The sequence below is a fragment of the Ursus americanus genome, chromosome 36 (genome assembly GCF_024610735.1).
Source record: "Ursus americanus isolate L20-20 chromosome 36, mUrsAme1.1.p, whole genome shotgun sequence".
NCBI classification, from domain to species: Eukaryota; Metazoa; Chordata; class Mammalia; order Carnivora; family Ursidae; genus Ursus; species Ursus americanus.
The window spans coordinates 22272256-22288462 of record NC_142162.1 but is presented as its reverse complement, the minus strand read 5'-3'; the positions used below and the strand labels follow the sequence as shown (position 1 = coordinate 22288462).

The following is a 16207-nucleotide window of genomic DNA, read 5'->3' as shown; positions in this document are numbered from 1 at the left end:
CCAATTTTGGAATGAGTTAAGTCACAGGGATGAAAGGTACAGCATAAGGAATATAGTCAATGGTATTGTAATAGCAACATATGGTGACGGATGGTAGCTACACTTACTGTGGTGAACACAGCATAACATACAGAATTGTTACATCGCTATGTTGTACACCTGAAATTAATGTATTAACGATGTGTGTCAACTATACCTCAATGAAAAAAAATAGGATACAAAATTCTGCTTGTGTCATCACAGTATGTCTAAGTTGTTCTATGAAATGATGAATGCATGTATGTGTGTACTCTTTACTGTCACAGTCAAAAGTTTAAAAGCCTGTTTCAGGGCACAAGCTTTGGAGTCTTTCCCATCTATATAATCTTTGCCAAGTTCTTTAACTTTTTGCTAAGCCTCCGTTTCCTCATCTTTGTAAATGGGAGTATAGTAATTGAACAACATTTAAAATGGTTGCTGTGAAGATTAAATCCACAAGGTAATTTTAAGACGATGCTGGTAATCACTCAAATATTAGTTGTCACTTAATTATGTGCTGGGAGCTATATAAAAAAACTGCAAGATACTAAAACACACACACACACACACACACAAACACACACAAATTGAATCCAAGAAATCTGAGAATGAATTGCATTTATAAACAATCCACAATAGAAAATAAATATGAATTTTGGAAGCAGCAATTCATATCAAGAACTTTTTTTAAAAACTTAATATTCTTCAACATAGTTATCTCCCTCCTGCAAATTCACCCTAAGAAATTAATTGAAAAGAAAAAAACAATTATATGCCAGAAAAAAGAGCTCATTACAATGTTATTTACTTATTAAGGCAAAGAGTTGGAAACCAAAAGTTTTCACTAATAACAGCTGTGTAAACTTATAGTACAACTTGATGAAATATTACAAGCATTAAAATTATAATAATTACTAAAAAACCTATGCATAAGCATAGAAATTCTTTTAGTATATTAGGTGAAAATGAATAAATATTTGTACATACACTGTTAAAACAAGTAAAAATTATATGTATGGAACTAAAAGGAACTGAAAATTGTGCTGAGTTTTTTATTTCTTCTTGGAGGTAATTACTGCTCCTTGGACTACCCAAAACAAAGTCACTGTCTTAGTCCACTCAGGCCTCTGTATCGAAACTCCACAGAATGCGTAGCTTATAAACAAAAGAAATTTATTTCTTAACAGTTCTAGAAGCTGGGAAGTCCTAGATCAAGGCGCCAGCGAGGTCGGCTGAGGGACTTCTTTCTGGTTCATAGCTGAGGGCTTTTCCCTGTGCCCTGACATGGTAGAACGGGCTAGAATCTCTTGGAAGCCTGTCTCTGGAGCCTCTGAAGGCACTACTCCCATTCAAGGAGAGCTCCACCCTCAAGATTTAAGCACCTGCCAAAGGCCCTACCACCTCCTAATATCATCATCTTTGAGGGTTAGGATTTCAACATGGATTCAGGAGGACAAAATAATCAGACCATACCAGTCAATTAAAAGGATTCAGTTCAGTTTCACTGTTTTCCTCCTACCATCTAGTTAATATCTTTTGAGACAGGGTAAATGCAAAAATGGGACTCAAAGTTAGCCAGTAATTATAAGTCAAACTATTTTTATGTGGTGGCTGTGGCCTTGTACACATGATACAGGTTCAGACTCGACAGCAATATGGTCTATGTAACTCCAGATTAAATTATTTTTCTTTCTGGCTCACTTAGAAACGAAGCTCACTCTCTCCTGAAGCAGTGAGACGAGGAAAAACTGCTAAGGAAAACTAAGGTGGTTAGAGCCTAGCTTTGTCTCATTCATCTGTGTCTCTCCCCTTCCTTTTTAAAATGATCGAAATATGGAGTTGAGGGGCGCCTGGGTGGCTCAGTCGTTAAGCATCTGCCTTTGGCTCAGGTCATGATCCCAGGGTCCTGAGATCAAGCCCCGAATAGGACTCCCTGCTCAGCAGGAAGCCTGCTTCTCCCTCTCCCACTCCCCTTGTGTTCCTTCTCTCACTACCTCTGTCAAACAAATAAATAAAATCTTTTAAAAAATATGGAGTTGAAGAATATCTTAATTTGATATACTTATTAAAGTTATTTGGTATATGTTCTTAACTTTAAGTTAATTAAGTTTGGGTTTTTGGATTAAATAATTCTCAAGAGAAAAAGTATATATAATTTTCATCATATTTTTAAGTTCCTGATTTATGTTCATTCAAGATCTTGATTCACAGACAACTTCAAATTCATTCCTAAATCAAGTTTCAGTAATTATGTATCTAAAGCAACTATTTTTTAATTAACAAATTACAGTTTCAGAATAATAAGCTAATCAGGCTACATGAAAATATAAACAGATTTTGGCTTCAGTTGTTGGTGACTAAAATGAACATAAGTTTACCAACCTTTAGCTGCCTAAATTAAAATTAACAGACTTAATCCAGAGCAATGAACTGCTAACTAGCAGATTTAGCTTATCTCACCTATTAAGTAGAAATCTTAGTTTGATTATAGCTGCAAAAAAGTAAATGTCTAAATCTTTAATAAGCTGAAAAAACCTTCCTCTCCACTTTCTCTCCCACAAAAGATTTTATGCCTTCCATATCACGTTATTTTTCTGAGAAAGATGACTTTTTCCATTGAAAATGACAGAGATGTTAAATCTACTCATACTTCCAAAATGTACTCAGGTATTAAAATTGTTTTAATTAACAAGCTCTAGAAATACACTCCTTATATAATTAGCTGTACTAAGTATCAAACAAAAGACTGGCTGGAGCCAGGTCTTTGCCTTGTGTCTTGTCCAGTACTAGTTATTAATCTAGCTACCTCTTCTCTCATTCTTTGCTCACAACATAAAAGAAAATGCTCAGAACATAGATTTGTTATTTTTTGCTTGTTGGAATTTTTAGATGTTAAGTGTTTCCAAAAAGCTGCTTCTTTAACATTTAATCTGAAATACAATTTTTCCAGCAGGTCAATAATCCTTTTTAAAAAGTAACCCTACCTTAGGCTAAAAGAAAATGAGCACTGATTATTTCATGATCATAGTACTTTTCTTCTCAAGAACTAAAAGTTCTTTTTAATATTTTGTTATCTCTAATCAAAAAATGTTGGGGGGAGTAGGAGGTTACTTTAACATCCCTTGAAGTAGTGACATATTATCCTGGTTTTACAGATGGAGAATCAAGCACAAAGACACGTTATGCGATTTGCCAAAGTCTTAATGTGGCAGTCAGCAGTAACTGCAAGACCATGTTAATTCTGAACACGAGATTAATCTTAGAAGTGTAATTAGTGAATTTTGTTTTGAAAAGGACTTTCTGATTACATTAAGAATAACTAGAGTACCCCCCAAAATATAAAACCTTCTGCCAAAGACAGTATAATGTATCTGGATAAAACCCTACAGTATCAGTCAACATCTTGGATAGCCCCTCAGAAAACCTTAAAGTTCTCAATAAAATCTAAATCTGGATAATTTATTCATGTCTATCTCCCTTTCTCTAACTCCCAACATCCCTAATTCCCAACATCCCTCATTCCTGATAGGACGATTATTACATGAGAGCTTATCATTTCCAATACTCTAAACTCTTCCCAGCTAAATCCTTCCCTCTCTTATCCTCCTCCCCCTGGCACCCTCCATCATCAACTTCTCATTCCAAAATCCTTATTCCAGTCTCTTCCAATTGTAGAGGCAGATGTCAGCATTCATACTTCCACTCTAAGTCACTCAATCCACACACACATTAAATACACTGGTGCTGGCTCAAGATTCCCTTCCACCTCAACTCCTGATACCATCCAACCTAGCAACTTAAACAGCCATATTGTTGACCTTTTTTAATAAATATCCTAGCAGATCCTGGCTCCTTTACTCCAACAACCTCTTCTACTTTAATACTCTCTCATCTGTCATTACTCTGGAGTCTATGTCCTCTAATCAATATCTATCTTTCGATTTCTCCCACTTCTATTCTACATGCTCTTTAACTTTACCAAAACTCCCAGTCCCTCGAACAGCCGACAGTTCTATGTGTCAACCTATCACTTCAACCTTACTTTTTTCTTTAAAATCAAGTCTGGCCATTAATTGTATGGCATACAGTATGGTACAAATGCAATGCAATTTGGATCTCGGTTCTACTACTTACTCCCTTTTGTGGCTGTGGGCAAGTTACTAAACCACTCTTAAGTCTCAGTTATGTCCTCTGTAAACTACGGATAAAACTTAGCTCAGGTGGTCGTTAGAAGAATTAAATCTAGCACGGCGTATGGCAAACAGTAAAACACTGACAGACTTATCTTTCCTGACTTTGTTCTACCTTTTACCCAAACTTTCCTTAAATTTTTTCTATTCCTCTCCACCATTAACATTACCTCAACAATAATCTCAACTCCCAATTTTCCCCTGAATGTGCATAACCTTACTCTTTGCTGTCTCTACTGCATTACTTCCTATTTGTCTTTAATACTTTTCCTCTAAACTCTCCTACCTATTAAGAATTTTCTGTCTTTTGGTGTCTCTTAAAAACACTGCTGTTTCTCACTATTCATCTTCCCACTACTGCTTAATATTCTTCTTGGGCAATTTCCCCCTGGTTCAACTATTACATATGCTGAAGACGTCACCTCTAACTCTACCCTCTCAACCTTCTTTGGACACCAAACCTATATTTAAAACACTTTATGAGACATCTTCTACCTTGATACCTCGAGGTAGGCAAGTTTTAAAAGGTCAAAATTGAGATGTTCTCCCATTAAAAACCTCTGCCTCTTCCCACTTCATTTAAAAGCATCACAGAGGCCCAAATTTAAAATGCTGAAGTCATCCCACACTCTTCCTACTCATTCCTTCACATCCAGTCAAGTAATCATCTGGACATCTGAACTGCCCCCACGAATTCATCCACCACAGTTCCAAATGCACTACTTCCAGCTGTTTCGCCTTGATTACATCTTCCTCATCAATTGTACTTCACGTTCTTCTCCCTCTAATCAACTGTCTAAATGAATCCCAGCATTCAGCTTTCTACACAAATCTGGTATCACTCCCTCATTTAAAGTAATACTTCCGCACTGCCCACATGATAAAGACTTAAACTTGTGCTTCTCATTAAGTATTCTTACCGACCTAAGACATCCAGTTGCGAGTGAGGAAGGGTAGCTCAAAGAACAAATTTTCTTTGAATTCAGTGCATTGTCCGAAAAATTAATGAGGACTCTGTTCAAAATTGTTATCACTAACCAATTAAAATAAATTTTCTCATCTTGTCAAGAAAGACTGACTTTCAGGGCACCTGGGTGGCTCAGCTGGTTGAGCATCCAACTCCTGATCTCAGCTCAGGGCTTTTTTCTTTTCTTTTCTTTAATTTATTTGACAGAGAGAGAGCAAGCAAACACGCGAAAGCACAAGCAGGGAGAGCAGCAGGCAGAGGGAGAGGGAGAAGCAGGCTCCAGAGAGCCCGAGGGCACCCGGGGGCGGGGGGAGGGGGGGGGAGGGGGCTCAATCTCATGACCTGAGCCAACGGGGTGCCTGGGTGGCTCAGGTCTTGACTTCAAGGTGGTGAGTTTGAGCCCCGTGTTGGGCTCTGCACTGGGTGTGGAGCAGGAAGAGAGGAAAAGAGGAGGGGAGGGGAGAGGAGGGGAGGAGAGAAGAAAAAAAACATTTTCAGGGGCTTCTTTCACACTCATCTTGTGGGTGTCATGCTCTAGGGCTAGCCACCACCCTTTGGCCCAAGGCTGCTGATACAACTTAAGCACAAATCTAGACTTCTCAAAATTGCCTCCAACATTCTTCTTCTGTTAATTTAAATTCAATTAGCCAAGGTACAGTACATCATTAGTTTTTGATATAATGTTCTCCCCCCACCACTCCTGCAAATAAGCATATCCAAAAAATTACTGCTTTTCTCCCAACTTCCCATTTCTCCTTTCATGCTTGTTCTTGTTTTGTTTTTCCCCCTCCCTTCTTGAAATGCCCTTTCCCTTTCCATCATCCTTATGTCTCACCAACTCTTAAAATTTGACCTCTTTTCTGAAGCCTTCCTTCACACAACTCCCACACTGCCATCCACAGCCAGGCATGATCACTTTCTCCTTGAGCCTTGAAGAACTTCGTATTACAGAACACACATCACATTTCAGAAGGATCTAGCTCCCTTGTTGGAGAGTGAAAGCAGTTATCAGGTTTTACTTATCTTTGTATCTCCAGGGCTACAGAAAAAGTCAAGTACCTAGCAGGCACTCAAATGTCACTGCACTGAAATTCTTGAAGAAAAAGTTACTAAAGGTATCTGTCCTGAAAAACTAAGAAATCCATATACATATATATATATAGAGAGAGAGAGAGATTATATATAGAGAGATTATATATAGAGATTACATATATATATAATCCAAGCAACTAAAATTCTGAAATGCTTTTGCATATCATTAAGAGAGCAAACCCAAAATTGACTCCCTAATTTCAAACTCAAAATATCAATGTAATTCACAACAAAACAGGATAAAAAAAGTTTGGTGTGACTTTATGCCAAATTAAACATCCTGATATGGTAAGTTATGATAACTCTGATAAAGTGGTATCAGAAAAATCACAACTCACTAAATTTCACCTAAATTTTTGTAATCCTACTACAGTAGGATTTTCTATACTAATATAGAGAAGCCATCAACAAAAACTGTATATTTGTTAAAATAATCTCTAATCAGGTGAACAGACAAGATGCATCTAATCATATGCAAGAGTATCATTAAATACTCCTAGGAAAACAATTACTCTACTTTCCAAATCATAATGGCGTTTATCTAAACCATAATCCCTGCTATGCACGTACAATTTAGAAATAAAATTATAAAACTGGTATTATATTAAAATTTAATTTTCAATTACTCTTGAATTCACTAAACCTTATTCTTTGCCTTCTAAATGTAAAAGGAAAATGCCTTCCAAGATAATTCAAAAGTTTAAGACACAAGGTAATTTCCACCAGGCAATCCTCCATTTATGAGTAACAGAAATGATAAATTAAATGTGGATTTCAGAAGTACAAAGAACTAGGATTCTAGAACTCTTATACTAAAAGCTATCCTTAAGTTGACCAAATCCAATACCCTCGCTTTAAATGAGAGATAGTTAAGTCTAAAATTCTAGGAAGTAAAAAGTAATATAAATCTACATTATGAACACATACTGTATAAACATTTACTTCCATATTATGGGCAGAGAAGGAAGGACAATACTGCACTTTTGGCATTTAAGATTATATTATTTCTCTTCCTTAATCTTCAAATGTGATAAAATTACATCAATTTTCTCATGTTGATCCATTCATGCAATCTCAAGATAAACCCAGTTTGACTATGAGGCTTTGTTTCATATTTAGTTCACTGAATTGGGTTTGATTTGCTACTTCTTGAAAATTATCAACCATTGTCTCTGAATATTTCCTCTCCTTTACGATCTCTTCTTTTGGAACTGTTAGCTGTATGTTGGACTTGTTTATTTTACCATTCATGTTTCTTAATCTTCCAATTTTATAAACTCTATCTTTGAGTTCAGCCTTCTGGGCCTCTGTCTATAGCAGGAGATTTTAACCTTTCATGCCAATAGACTTCTTTGGCCATCTGACAAAGGCTATGCCCCCCTTCTCAGAATAATATTAAAGGCCTAAAACAAAATACATAGGATTACAAAAGAATCAATTATACTGATATATCTGACAGAGTAATATTCGTGCTTTATTAACATTAAGATACATATAAGCTCTACCAATGGTTTAATAACCATAACTTCATTTATTTATTTTTAAGTAAGCTTTACACCCAACAGGGGGCTTGAACTCCCGACCCTGAGATCAAGTGTCACATGTTCTACTGAATGAGCCAGCAAGATGTCCCTACTACAAAGTAGTGATGACTCAAAAGCACTATTTCAATAAATCTGCAACAAATGAACAGCAACTGTACCTTAAGAAAAAAAAATCTGACTTACATTAGTGGTATAGGTTGAATAGCATCCCTCTAAAGAAAATACATTGAGTTCTAACCCTCTACCTCAAAACATGACCTTACTCGGAAATAGGGGCACTACAAGTGTAATTTCTTTAGAGGGGGTCATACTGGAGTAGAGGAGGCTCCTAATCCAGGAAGGCTTTTGTCACATGGCCACTTGGAAGACACAGAGACATACAAGCAGAACATCATGTGATGATGAAGGCAGAAAATGGAATCAAGCAGCTGCAAACCAAAAAATGCCAAAGATTGCCATCAACCAGCAGAAGCCAGAAAGAGACAAGGAAGGATTCCCCTACCAGTTTAATGGGAACATGGCCCTGCCAATACCGTAATTTTGCACTTCCAACCTTCAAAATTGAAACAACAAATTCATGTTGTTTTAAGCTATCCAGTTTGTGGTACTTTGTTACATTATGGCAGCCCTAGAAAACTAACTGCTGTCCCAAGTCTCTCTAATGCTGCTATGGTTTGTTGGAATTTCCTTCAATTTTGAATGTAAACAGTTTCAATTAGAGATTAGTAAAAACATTCTTATTCTAAGAACCCTATGTCTGAAGCAATTTAACACCTCAGTCTAAGATCCATTACTAATGAACTATGTTTTAACAAAAATAATGAACTACAATTAAACAAAAATACATGAATAGATCTTTTTCATTTCAAACCATGCTGACTGCCACAAAAACATCTCAGGGATTTGTAATGACTTTGGCTTTCGACTCTAAAATGAGATGCAGCTAGGACATAAAACTTGTCATAAATAGTGAATTAAATCTAACTATTAAAGAATGAAAAAATTCATTATCTGTGTTAACTTCTTAAACTAATCAAGTGTAAAATTATCCCTTAGTCTTAGGTTAATATGATTAGTATGAATAACCAAATGAAGACTTACTTTTGACACTTAGCCAGTAAGTAAAGCCTGAGAGTCTCTTGTTAGTATGTTCCTTTTAGAACTACTCAAGTTGGTGTTTAAGCCCAAGTCTTTTGTTCACTTATTCATCCAGAGGCCGTATTTATTTAAAAGAAAAAAAAAGAGCAGTACAAAGTTCTCCATCTGTGGAGTATATATATTATCAAAGACATGTGGCTATTAAGCCCAAAATAATAAGGTCTTAAAAGATTATGAATGTACCAATTGTCTCCAAATTTTTTATCTTGGCTCTTCAAAATTCATGCTTTTACTTCAGTATCCTACCAGATCTCTACTGGAAGTCTTTCATTTGCTTAAATGTATCAAAAACAACAATATAATAAAATCAATCCAAAAAAATTAATCAATTAACAAATACTTGTTACAAGCCTAGCGACTTGTAATGTGCCTATCACTGTTATTATTTTAGGGTAATTTAGTACAGGAAGGGCCTATAATGATGCTTAGTTCAAACTACTCAAATGAAATGAGCAAACTGAGGCCCGCAGAGGCTGTACTTGTCCAGAATCCCAGACCAATGACAGCTAGGACAGAAAGGCATTTCCCAATTCCAAGTCCAATGCTCTTTACATTACACCATACTACATAAAAATTGGTAAGAGTTAAGTAAATTATCTGCAAAAGCCTTTTGTATGATCACTTTAATTCTATTTGTAATAAGATACTTGAAAACAGTACGGTTGCCCAAAACAACCTAACAAGTTTTGGGGGTTTTTTAATCAATTTTATTTCACCATCCAGCACATTTTAAAAATAGGAACAAGATCTCATTTCCAACTTCAAAACTGGCAAAAATGTTTTCAAAGAGAACTGGACAGATATTTCAAGACATAAGCACTCTCATATGAGTTTTTCTTTTCTACAGGGCAATGCAGCAGAAAGAACAACTTAAAATTTGCATCTCCTTTAACTCCATTCCTAGACTATCTTAAGGAAAGAGTAAAAGATATGTAGGACAGAACTCAGGATCAAATGCAGCACTGTTCAGGTATAACAGAATATCCAACAATAGTAGACTGGTTAAAACTAATGTTTGTTATATGCTGAACTTAATGTAGCCATTAAAAACTATGTTCTAGGAAATATATAATGACATCGGAAGAGTCACAATATATTTGGGTATGAAGTTTCTACTACGCAATTCCACTCTATAGAGAATAGATGTATATACATAAAATAATACAGAAAAAATTCATCATAGTATATGGCACATAATAAAAATCCAATAAATGAATATAATTAGTCATCAACATCATAGAAAAGGTTTGATTATAGTATATCAAATGTTAAGACTTGTTATCTGAATAACAGATACACAAATAAATTATTACTTACTCCCCTTAAGGATTATTTTGTACATTATCTGAAATTACTACTTTTGCAAGGAGGAAAGCTTTTTTTTTTTTATGACACTCTAAATAAGTTCCAGTTATTACTGAAGGATGGAAAAGAAAAGCAGACTTTTACCAACCCTTCCCCAAATTTGGCACTGCATAAGATAAAATCTTACACATAATAGATCCTTCATTAATTATTGATTAAATATACACTCACAATCAACTTCTGAGAGCTCTCTCTCCACACAGAACTCTAATTTCAAATAACAGCACGTTTTAGAGGATTTCAAAATGAGGCCTCTAAAGGCCTTACTGGATTTTTCCACAATGGTTACCTAGAAAAACTTAATGGTTTCCCAAAATATTGGTGATTTTCACTCTTTTAAAGGTTGAAATCAGATGAAAAGACTTTTAAGTGTTAAGAACAGTCTCTAACGTAATTAAATTCCTATTGATTATGGCTTCTAAAAAAGGAGAAAATAAAGTAGAAAAAAAATATATGTAAGGCCCAGACAAAATCCATATTAGAGGGTAAAAGAGTTTTACTATGCTGAGGCTTTAAGGGCATCTGCCATAACATATATAAATCTTTTGTTTCTTCATACTATATACAATTATAAGTAATAAATTACCGTTTCAAATATTATATATTTAAGATAAATTATTGGAATAAACACTACATTCCAAAGAAGTTTATACTTTGTGGCTTAGCTAATGTACAATGTTGGCTCTAATAAAAGTGATTACCAGATTAACACATCACTTCCTAAAATTAAAAAAAAAAAAAAATTAAATAAAACCCCCCAAGAGTTTGTCCCCATGAAGTGTTAACATCTCATAAAAAATACATATACGCGAAAACATTTTTTTCTGTTCTACCAAAACTAACATAACAAAGCTTCTACGGAATAACTTATTAATAATGCAGGATAAATTTGTGAAAACAGAATTCTAAAGGTCTGGGTGAGTGAGGTAATTTCCAAGTTGTCCTACATCAACAACTTTGAATTTTTTAAAATTAAAGAAAAAGGCAACCCTCCCAACTTGCCTTTTGGTGTCTCAAATAGGAACATCTTTGGGATTAAAGTACTGGGAATTTTTACTCATTTTCAGTGTAACAGCAGTATCATATATCAGTATCACAACATGAAAAACTTGCATTCTTAGTTTGTCCATAGCAAGTATTAGAAAAAGAGCCCATTTAGAAACAATATATTTTACGCATGTGTCAATTCACATTCCCTCATTTGTTTTTCTGTTAGATGCATCCAGAAAGGAAATATTAATATTTTACTTTAAATATGGTAATTAGTCTTTTCCCATCTCTAAAACAGAATTTGACATTTTGATCCAGGCTACTTTCTTAAAAGATACCAGTAAAAATTATTGTCCTTCCGTTCAGGATTTTTAGCAGTTTTTCCCCTAACTAAGCGTTATCTGAGATACTTCTTGATCCCTCTCAAAGTAGGTCTAATCTGCGGAAGGCAGTGAGACAGTGTACTGCACTGTGAATGGACAGCCAGGTATTTTATGAATGGAGGAGATCACGTGATCCCAGCACCTCCCCGAACTGATATTTCCCACATAACTGTGTCAACATTCTGAGAACAGGGGTAGTTGTTTGTGTGTGCGTATGTTTTTGGATTTAACCTATAACTTCGAATTCTCCTTACTTCCTGAACTCAAAAATCTACATGAAGACAGACAGTCAAGCTCTGAATTTTTGTCCTGGGAAATCCTTTCAAGATGTCCAAGGTGATGGATGTTTAATTATTTTTTTATGAATGAAGAGTGTGCTATGCAAATGAGGGCGATTCACAAAAAGAGAGAGAACATGGCGGCCACTTCTGCTTCTAGACTGCACTGACACTGCAGCAATCTACCTTCTCCCACACCCGCTCATCAGAAGAGTGTGTTGGGGGGGGGGAGGTGGAGGTTTGAGGCGAAACGCTGCTTGGCATTTCTCAAGCTATTTTATGTTAAACAGGCCTAGGCTTTGGATTTTAAAGTTCTCTCAAAAAGGTCTGACTCGAGGAATGCACTTTATTTAAAGGAATGCATCCTAGGACTAGTCCTAACTCTCTTAACTCTTTCCAACCCTCCAAAGATAAACAAAACTTGAACTTAATTACAAGAGAACGGATGCAAATATTCTGCACGGAATTAAATCCGGTCTCAGTAAAAACTGTTACCGCACCATTATTCTTTCAGGCAGCCGTTACGTTAAAGCAAAATATTTAAAAGGCAACGTATTTCGTTTGGAAAACAAACAGCCCAAATAAACAAAAACTTAAGCCATGACACTCCAGAAGTTAATGAATGAAGTCATCAACATATTCAGCAATGTAAATACTGTTAAATCAACGTAAATGGTGCTTCTCAATACAGCTGAAGGATAAAAATTAACATTCAATATTCTTCCATGCCCCTGATAAAGACATGCCCAGTATTCGCAAAGGTAAAATATAATAGTTTAACGTCTCTCACACTCCAGGTGTCCTTAATGTTATTAAATTCTAAAAATGTTTGCCTAATACCATTTTTTACATGAAGCTTACAGGTCATAAGTTTAAAGGGGGGAGGGGGGGTTTAATCGGTATTTAAGAGTCACTGACTCATCGAATTAAGATTCAAGAGCAGTTTGCTGCAGGAGGTGCTCCCACACATTAGTTTCCAAGTAAAATAGCTATAAAGGAAGCAGGACGGATATTCAGGGTATGTTGACTGGTATGCTAAAGTGAAAAAGGACAGGCCAGGGGTCCTCGAGGCAAAGAGGTAATTTCTACCCCGCCACGATCCGTCCACATTACTCCATCTCATGGATGTACAATTGCCATCCCACCCCAACACTCAATACCCTCCCCCAGAAGTAAGCAACTAAATGCGGGGGGGGTGGGGGGGGCCGTGGAGGGTGCTGCCATTAAATGACTAAAGAAATCAAATGTTATCTCCGGAACAAGATGCACCGAACTCTCCAAGCCTGCAAGCTTTCCGGCACCCAATCTTAGAGGGGTTGGAAAGATTGGGGGGGGGGGGTACTAATCAAGATCAATGAGGCGCTTACTCGTTGTCAGAAGTCGCCGTCTCCTCGCTCATCTTTCCCTCACCGCGATCCAATCTGGAGATGGAGGAGCAACAGCAGGCGGAGAGGCAGCAGCAGCACCGAGGGGCAGGAGGCAGCGGCGGCCGGGGGGGCGCGGGGGCAGCGGCTCAGGGGCCTCACCATGGTGGATGCCTCACCCGGAACGGTGCCCCCCCAGCCGGGAACCCCGGCCACCCCCGCAGGGGGGTGGCGGCAACAACCTCCGCCGTGGCGACCCCAGCCTCTTCCTCCGCCTCAGCGCCCAGCCAAGGGATCCGAGGAGGCCAGGGAGGGTGGGTGGAAAGGAAAAAGGGAAGAGGGGCTGCGAAGGCTGACTGGAGAGCTGCTCCTCCCGCCACCGGGGTGGAGCGCGGCGGGGTCCGGCCAGGAAGGAGCGGGCGGGCGGAGAACCCGGGAGCAGAGGCGGCGCTTCCCTCAGGGATGCGGCGAGGAGGAAGCAGAGCTCCGTTCGGTGGGGGCCGGCGGGAGGGTGCCGAGCCCAGGCTCCGGGCGGCGGCGGCGCGGTCCTGCCAGAGCCCACCCCACCATCTCCCACCTCGCCGCCGGCTGCCCGCTTAGCGCCCGGCGGCGACCGGGGCGGTCCTCAGGCACGAGCAGGACCGGGCGAGGGGCCTCGCGGCGGCGGATTCCTCCAGACACGCTCCTGCCGGGACGCCTCCAGCAGGGGGAGGAGGGGGCGGCGGGGAGCGTGTGAGGCCAGGGCAGACGAGCCGATATCCCCCACCCGGGTCGGAGAAGAGCGGACGCGCCCAGGAAACAGGGTGCCGGGAAGCAGCGGGAGAGCTAGGAGAGCAGCCGCAGGTCCCCCACCAGCCGGTGCCCACCAGCAGCTCGGCGGGCAAGCGCCTCACACCCGCCAGAGGGGAGCCGTGAGGGGGGCGGCGGAAGCGCTCACGCCGCCCGCTCCTTCCGCCGCCGCCGCTGCCCGAACCGGGGGCGCCCACGGGAGAAGGAGGCGAAGTAGTCCCTGGCGACTTCTCCCGGCCGCCAGCCTCCCCCGGCGGCCAGAGCGGGCACGGGGTGCGGTTGCCGAGCGCAGTACCCGGGCTGTGAGAGCGTGTGGGTAGGGCTAAGAGCTGCGGCCTCCGGGCGAATCACTGCAACTCGAAGTCGTGTGCAGCATAGCAAGTTTCAGGAAAGTAGTTCCCTCCTCCCTTCATTTCCCAAATCGTTGTCGAGCCACAGAGCGGGGAAAGGAGGAGGGAGGCGGAGGGATACGTCAGGCACCGTGTCGGTGTGCGTGCGCGCGCTCCAAACTCTTGGCACGCTGCGAAAGGGGGCGGGGGTGCGAGCTGCACGGGGAGCTGCTTGGGAGGTTGCATTGTTGCGACGCGTTACTCCCCGTTACTCCCCGTTGCTCCCTTTGGAATATCCGGGTTGTTAGAACGAGGAGGCTGGAATGACAGTGTGGTCAAGGGGGGAATTGGAGGCTGCTCTGTTTTGCCGTGTGTGTGTGTGTGTGTGTGTGTGTGTGTGTGTTTGTGTGTGTTTTCCTTGCAGAGCAAAGAATGGAACTGGCATGAGTTCATTTTTAGTTGGTGGGGGTTAGAGGGAGGGACCGTACAAAGAGAGCTCCGCCTGCTGTCCCTCTGGTTGCATTGCTGCAGTCCCCTAGCTGCATGTACAGCGGGAGTGTGTGTGTGTGTGTGTGTGTGTGTGTGTGTGTGTGTGTGTGTTAGAGTTAGTTTTAATACCTTGGATTCTTAATGCGCAAGGGGTATGCGGTGCAGGGCATTCATCTCCGAAAGCTAGAGTGGTTGTTAATGGAGAACGACTTCCATTGAAGCCCAGAGTAGGCGTGTTACATGAATCTGGCGCAGCCAGAAGCACAGGAAATAACTCCCGCTGCGAGTGAGGTTGCATAACTATAGCGCAGAAGATGCCTCTGTGGCACGAACTGCTCTAAACGGAGGCGGAACGATTATTGAATAGGCAGCTGTCACTTTTGCATTGTTGGAGGACAATGTATGCATTCATCTCGAAAGGTTTTTGCACAGAAACCTGCTGGGGTTTCAGCCGGGAGTCTAGGGTCTGCGGGACTAGAGAACTCACGGCTCCTGGCTCTGCAAATTCTATTATCCCTTTTCTACCTAGAAAGCCAGCCTGTACCCCATCCGGCCTGGGGACTGAATCCTAAGTTTCTGACACATCTCCCTAGCTGTGAGTCTAGCTTTGTGTGCAGTGCTCTTCTCTTCATTCTCAGGTTTGTGTGACCGGAGAGAAAAGGTCGCTGCTCCTGCCACCTTGAGGGGTAGAACAATTCCTGAGGAAGAGGAAAGTGGGAAAAGCTCCCGAACTAGCCAGCACTCCTCATCTGCCAGGAGGTTTCAGGATTGCTGCTTTCTAGAGCGCATACACTAGCCTGTTAAACAGTGTTTTGCACATAGTAGGTGCTTCATAAATGAGGAATAAAGATGCTGAACCACTCAGGCGGCCCAAAAAAAACAGCCCGTTGATTTCTGAGGTTTCTTTATGAAACTCTTGCTTCTTGTCTGGGCAGCAGCGTTGTCCTTACTCAGAGTGAGGAAGGGCAGTGTTGGTGGCTAGAAGAGGTGAGGGGATCTGTGATAGTCAGAGGTTACCTCTGTCACCCCTGCTGACCATGCGTTTTTTTTATCTTGTTCCTGGGAAGACCCTGTTCCTGGGAGTGCTGGTACTGGCCTGCTCTCCTTCCTCCTCCTCCTACTACCCACTATGGCTTCTCACATTTGAATCAAGTCCCATCAGTTATCATTTGTGTTCCAGACAAGTTACCTAAACACAGCCTGTGGAAAATAGGGAGAATAGTACCTAATTCATAGAGCTGCTGTGCTGAT

The 16207-nt window shown here is 40.3% G+C and overlaps 1 protein-coding gene and 1 pseudogene across 1 annotated transcript in view; one reads left to right on the top strand and one right to left on the bottom strand.

Moving 5' to 3' along the window:
* SPRED1 (sprouty related EVH1 domain containing 1) overlaps positions 1–13556 on the bottom strand; it is a 116360-nt gene extending 102804 nt beyond the window's left edge. Inside the window, exon 1 of the mRNA XM_045816051.2 lies at positions 13353–13556. Coding sequence (XP_045672007.1) covers positions 13353–13384 — 32 coding nt within the window. The 5' untranslated portion in view covers positions 13385–13556. The remainder of the gene's footprint in view (positions 1–13352) is intronic.
* On the top strand, positions 13513–14458 carry LOC148107049 (uncharacterized; annotated as a pseudogene).
* The last annotated feature ends 1749 nt before the right edge of the window (positions 14459–16207 follow it).